This window comes from Ananas comosus, linkage group 13, assembly GCF_001540865.1.
Source record: "Ananas comosus cultivar F153 linkage group 13, ASM154086v1, whole genome shotgun sequence".
Lineage (NCBI taxonomy): Eukaryota > Viridiplantae > Streptophyta > Magnoliopsida > Poales > Bromeliaceae > Ananas > Ananas comosus.
The window spans coordinates 9,032,166-9,038,967 of NC_033633.1; the positions used below are offsets into that span (position 1 = coordinate 9,032,166).

Here is a 6,802-nt window from a genome sequence, read left to right on the forward strand (position 1 = left end):
AATTTTTATATACGCTTGACTATTATTCAAAATTTCAAATTTACCTTTCGGTTTTTAAAATTACCCGTTAAAAATCCAAATCTCTCCAACAAACCCTCAAGGGGTATGGGTACAAAGAAAGAAACTGACATTTTTCAGAAGCAAATGTAAAAACAAAAAGGACAATTTTGGAATTCAGGGGTAAATTAAATATTTTTCAGTTTTGAGGGGTATATTAGATATTACCTCAAACAAAAAAAAATGGCAAAGATAGCTCAATGTTGTTGTAGTTTGATTTCGAAGATTAAAAAATAAAGGACTTCACAATGCAAACTTTAAAATCTAGAAGGATTTGATTGCTATTCTTATCAAACGGTAGACCTTAGTATGTTACAAATAGAGATACAAATGGATCCGGGTCGGCGGAGCTCCTGCTCCGATTCGCCCCGGTTGAATACAACAATAAAGAAAAGAATAATTCACCCCCGAAATCACTCCAATCTAATAGTGAAATGGAGCAAAAAGGGAGGACCCTTTGCTACTCTTGATCTTTTTCGATTAATTATAGATTATTTGCTCGGATCCCAATCTACCTGGACCAATCCAAAATAGAGCAGTAAGTGGGATTAAAAATAGAATATAAATCAACTTGTTCCATATATATTCTAACCCACAAAAAAAAGGGGTGGATGTTAAGGGACCCCTCTAACCTTTCGGATCCGCACCATTTGCATCCACTAGGAGTAAGGACAAGAATGTAAAACCATTAATAAAAAAATTACTTTTCATATGATGTATATAATTTATCCATTCATGCAGATCATAAGGGGCATGCTATTTTTGTTGCTCGTCATAAATTAAGTATGATTTCACCTTAATTAGAACTATAAAACCATGCATGTAACATCATATGAGGAAAAAAAATGTTGGAAAAAGAATAATATGCTTATTTTTGCCCAGTAGTATTGAGACTAGTATTTCTTTTACATATATATTTATAAATCAAAATGTGATATTGGAGAAAACTAAACTGTAATTAACAAATTTAAAATTTATTATTGTAATCAAATTTAATTTTTTAAACTTCAAATTTTAATAGTTTTCAAAATTATATTTAGTAAAAAAAATTATTATATGCCAACTTTAAAAAACATTTGCTTTTTATTACTAAATTATTTTAGAAAAATTATTCTATATTTAAACTCAGCCAGCCACTATATGGGTTTTAATCAAAATTAATTATGTAAAAATTATTCCTGCAGAACGTAGGCCAAACGGGCCCTGAGGCTGAAGAAGCCAACACCGCCCGACCCGCTCACCCCGACCAAACCCGACGAAACCCTAAACCACACTTTCGCAGTTTCGCTCTCCCGGCCTCCTCTTATCGTTCGGGTCCGAACGCCGAACCGCGCGAGGACGACATGATCGAGGAGGAGTTGGTGGCGATATCTAGGGTTATCTCTCCAGTTGTTCTTCTTGTGGTAAGCCTCCCTCCCCGTTGAGTTACTTGAGTAACGAACTGTAAATTAAAAGTTTCTAATGTGTCACTTTGAGTAGTAGTAGTTGCATTGCATAAATGCTGATCAGATGTTTGTGTGGAAAAAGTGCTGTTAAAAGGCTTTAGAGAACAATTTCTATTTGCTTTCTACTTGTTAAAAGGGGATGTGTATAAAATGGTCACTTTTTGTTTATTTATGACATAAGTTTGATTAATAGTGATTTATGCATTTTGTTTGGTTGTTATCTCATAAATCGTATTCAGAACTAGATCGGTTATGTTGCTATTGTAGGATCGCTGTTGACGCTAACCATTAATTTCAAAATCTCGAGCCGTTAAAAGGATGCGATCAATGTACATAAAACATACAGACACAGTGCTTGTCGGTCTTTATTGTGACTCAGCTCAATCTGGCCTGGCACCACTTTAAACATGACCTGGCCCAAGTTAGCCTTCTGCCATTTGGAATGTGACTCCGCCCAACCTGGCTTTCTGCCATTTTGAAAGTGATTTGGCTCAGCATGAGTTCACGCTACGAGATAGGATGCTAGCCTCTTTAAACCAACAACTATTGGAGCTCAAAACTGGTTGCACTCAAAATCAAATCTTGCTTTGAGAGGAAAAAGTGGCTGCATAGTGGCCTCTAGTTATCTTAAAAATATATATATATATATTTCCTACTTGGAGGCCGTGGCCCGGAAAAGGCTCATTGGGAGCCCAACTTGTGGTTTGTTTGAGGCCCAATTTAAAAGCCTTCATAAATTGCACGCCTCCCCTCCTCCACTTGCGTAAATTAAATTCCCACAATTGAAATAGACCCACAACATAGCTATGAGAATAGTAGTATCCCCATTGCTACTACTTCGCTTCCACGTCCCGTATAAAACTCTTTTCCCCATGTTCCATTGCTTTGTCCATCAATGCACAAGCTCTACTAAACTCAACCATCTTCGTCTCCCCAACACTTCTAACATCAATAATTCTAAGAACGACTTTGATGCGTATTGCACGCTCCTCGAAGCTTGCATTCGATCGAAGTCACTTGTAAAGGGTAAGAAGATCCATCAAGAGATATTGAGAAACGATACCCATATCGCAAATTCCGTTTTGTTAGAGAAGATCGCTTGTATGTACATATCATGCGGTGAAATCGGGCTTGCCCGCAATGTGTTTGATAAAGTTCCCCAACCAAGTGTGTTTCTTTGGAATGCCCTCATCAGAGCTTATTCTTGGAATGGCCCTTTTGGTAAGGCGATTGAGTTATACTATCAGATGGTTGGTTTAGGAGTTGAGCCGAACAAGTTCACATTCCCTTTCGTTCTCAAAGCGTGCTCGGGTATGCTTGCTTTGGAGGAGGGAGTGGACATACATAACCATGCGAGAAGAGTCGGGTTGGACTCCGACCTCTTTGTGTCTACTGCTTTGATAGACATGTATATGAAATGCGGGTGTTTAGATGATTCTCACAGACTCTTCAATAAAATGCCTAAAAGAGATGTCGTCGCTTGGAATGCCATGGTTGCTGGCTATGCCTTTCATGGTTTTCATGATGAAACAATTAATTTTGTTCTAGAGATGCAAAGAGAAGGCATGGCCCCCAATGCTTCCACTATGGTAGCAATTCTCCCGGTGGTGGGACAAGCGAAGTCTCTTAGACAGGGAAAAGGCATTCATGGGTATTGCATGAGGAGGCGTTTTGATGAGAAAGATGTTTTGGTGGGTACCGCTGTGTTGGATATGTATGCGAAATGTGAGCGATTGGATCATGCTTGCAAAGTATTTAATCGAATGATGGTGAGAAATGAGGTAACTTGGAGTGCAATTATTAGTGGATATGTTTCGTGTGATAGGATGGCGGAAGTGTTGGGCTTGTTCAATGACATGATGCTTGCGGGTTCTTCCTTTTTGTCACCAACCTCTCTTGCAGGTGTTCTTAGAGCATGTGCAAAATTGGCTGATCTAGAAAAGGGTAAACAATTACACTCACTTTTAATAAAATCTGGGTATTTTTTAGATTTAACTGCAGGGAACTCGCTTCTTTCAATGTATGCACAAGCCGGAAATACCGATGATGCATTGGCCCTTTTTGACGAAATGCCTGTGAGCGATACTGTTTCTTATAGTGCACTTATATCAGGGTTTATACAAAATGGTAATGCAGAGGAAGCATTTCTTATATTCAAAAAGATGCAATTATCCAATATAGAGCCAGATGATGCAACCATGGTCGGAATTATCCCAGCTTGCGCCCATTTGGCTGCTCTACAACATGGGAAATGCAGCCACGGCTATGTTATAGTTCGTGGATTCACATCCGATAACTCAATATGTAATGCCCTAATTGACATGTACGCGAAGTGTGGAAGGATCGACCTTTCGAGAAAGGTGTTCGATAAAATGCCGACTCGGGATATTGTAACTTGGAATACACTAATCGCGGGATATGGACTTCACGGTCTCGGTCATGAAGCCATTTCTTTATTCATTGCAATGGAGAGCGAGCGGCTAAAGCCGGATGATATTACATTTATATCCCTAATCTCTGCTTGTAGTCATTCAGGACTTGTTACGGAAGGAAAGTATTGGTTTAACGCAATGAGGAAGATCTACAGCATAATCCCAAGAATGGAACATTATATTTGCACTGTGGATCTTTTGGGTCGTGGAGGATTTCTCTATGAAGCCTATGATTTTATCCAAATGATGCCATTCAAGCCTGATGTTCGCGTGTGGGGTGCTTTACTTGGAGCTTGTCGAGTTCATAAGAATATTGAATTAGGAGAGAAGGTATCGAGAATGGTCGAAATGCTAGGATTCGAGGGTACTGGGAATTTTGTTTTACTATCAAATATATATAGTGCTGCAGGGAAATTTGACGAGGCAGCACAAATTAGAATTATGCAGAGGGAGAAGGGCTTTACGAAGAGCCCGGGATGTAGTTGGATTGAGATTAAAGGCTCTCTTCACGCTTTTACTGGCGGGGATCGATCGCATCCACAATCATCTATTATATATCAGAAGTTGGAGAGATTGTTAGTGGATATTAGGAAATTTGGTTACCGACCCGATGTAACTTTTGCGTTGCATGATGTGGAAGAAGAGGAGAAGGAACATGCCCTTCTTTATCACAGCGAGAAGCTTGCGATAGCGTTTGGGATTCTCATCTTGAGGAATGATCAGACTATCTTTATCACGAAAAATCTGCGTGTATGTGGAGATTGTCACATGGCGATAAAATACTTTACACTGGTTACAAGAAGGGTCATCGTGGTGCGAGATGTTAATAGGTTCCATCATTTCAAGGACGGGTGTTGTAGTTGCGGCGATTTTTGGTGATGCCACCGACACTTGATAACATTACTTGATAACATTGATAGTTGCAGCTTCTATTGCTTCATTACACAAGAAGCAAGGTACTTCTCCTATTACTTGATCATGCTGTAAAATGAAGATAACTACAACTTGTATAACTTCAGGTTGTGAATATAGAACATCATATATACACAATTTAAGGTTTTCATGAATTATTCTGTTGTTATCGAGGATATCAAATATTTAAGGTTAGATCACATTTTTAGTCCTCAAATTATAAGGTGGGTAAGACACTAGTCCTCAAAATTTACTTTGTTGCAATTTCTGAAACGTTATGAATTATTGCAATTAAATCTCATAATAATACAATCTAGTTAACTGAATTTAGTTGGTCGAATAGTGGTGTGTCGTTTATATGACAGTGATATCATAGTGTTGTGCATAATTGATGATGCGGCGATAACCGGGATGTTGCATCTCTGCAACGTTTGCAGTATATTACTATTTAGTCAACTAAATTGCAACAAATTAAAGTGTGAGAGCCAACATGGCACGGTCGCATAATTTGAGTACCAAGAGTGTAGTTTAAGCCAATACTTAATTATAGGCTAAATTATAAAAAACGTCCTTGCACTTTAGCGCTTGTCTCAATTACCTCCGTACATAAAAAATTACATCATTACCTCACTAAACTATGTTATCATCTCAAATAGATCTAACTATTGAGGACAATTGTTGAATTTAGCTATAGAAGCTTTTGTAAAAGGTACATTTGCAAATAAGTTGATTTAATACGTGATGCACATGGAACCATAAAAATTTGAATAAATTGCTCAATAAACTATCCATTTTGGATAGTACTAGATAATGGACATGCAATCATGTCTCACAATTCTAGAAAATAAATATTTTATTAAAAAAATAATTTGTCATTTCTTTTTCGGATTTGAATAAATTTTAATTTTTCAAGTATTTATTCTTGTTAAAAAATAATTTGGTCAATTTTTTTTTCGAATATTTTGATAAAATGTAATCTTTTTCATATTTGTTCTTATTTTTTTTTAAATGCTCAGTCACACTTATCTTCAGATGATCATATAAATAATCAGAAATTTGTAATTTGTTAAATGCTGTAAATTTCATAAATAAATTTATAGGATTTTTATTCACGAACTGTTAATATTTAAAATCTCATCAAATGCATACTTTAGATGATTGTCTGGCATCCAGTGCTAGTGTCTGAGTACCACGTTATGATGTCTGAGTGTGAGAAAAAAGATAGTAGTTATCGTATAGAAATCTCGCTTTATCGACCTAGCTTTTTAAATTGGTTTCTCAACTAAATTTTTCTATTAACTTGTTATTTAATATTTATTATTTAAAATTTTTAGTACTAAATTATTTATTAGTTTGTTAATTATTTTACAGAAATAAATTAAAATTATTAATTCTAATCAAATTACGGCATTTTGCTAAAAAAGCCACCTAGCTTGAGATTTTTGCAAAAGTGGTCCACTATTGTTAATTTGACTAACGTTTCTACACTTAGAATTTAGATATGACCAAAATACCCTAATTCTTTTCTCTCACTTTTTTTATTCTCTTCGACTCTCATCGTTCTCCACACGCTTTCGCGACCCTCGACGACGGTATACAAGGGTGTGCGCTCCCTGTTTTCTTCACCTTCGTTAGCACCGCGGTTGTCATCGCGCCGATTAAACGTTTTCCCGGGGCACGCAACAGACCCGCCGTATGCCAAGAATTTCCTTATACGAAGTGATAGCTGGACCTATATAAACAAATCAAGCTAACAACGCACAAAGTAAATACTCAATTGAACAGAATATATAAAATAAACCATCGAGGTTTCACCTAAGCATACCAAATCTCAGGATAAACATCCCTCGCCTCAGCGAATATAATACATAGTATGTACATGAATCCAAATACTCCCCAAACTACGCTCGTAGATGGTGACTCTAGTACTGGCAATCAAGGAAGGATCTATTCGCG

General features: G+C 37.0%; 1 protein-coding gene across 6 annotated transcripts in view; it reads left to right on the forward strand.

Moving 5' to 3' along the window:
- Positions 1,245-6,802, forward strand: part of LOC109719107 (pentatricopeptide repeat-containing protein At3g16610) — a 49,764-nt gene continuing 44,206 nt past the window's right edge. For 5 of the 6 annotated variants that reach the window (XR_002218606.1, XR_002218605.1, XM_020245640.1 and 2 more), the window contains exon 1: positions 1,245-1,460. Coding sequence is in view for 1 of the 6 variants with exons in the window: in XM_020245637.1 (XP_020101226.1) it covers positions 2,309-4,813 (2,505 nt within the window). In the remaining 5 variants the exon portion in view is untranslated. Of the gene's footprint in view, positions 1,461-1,769; positions 5,436-6,802 lie in introns of those variants that run through there. The other variant, XM_020245637.1, reaches the window with a different exon arrangement.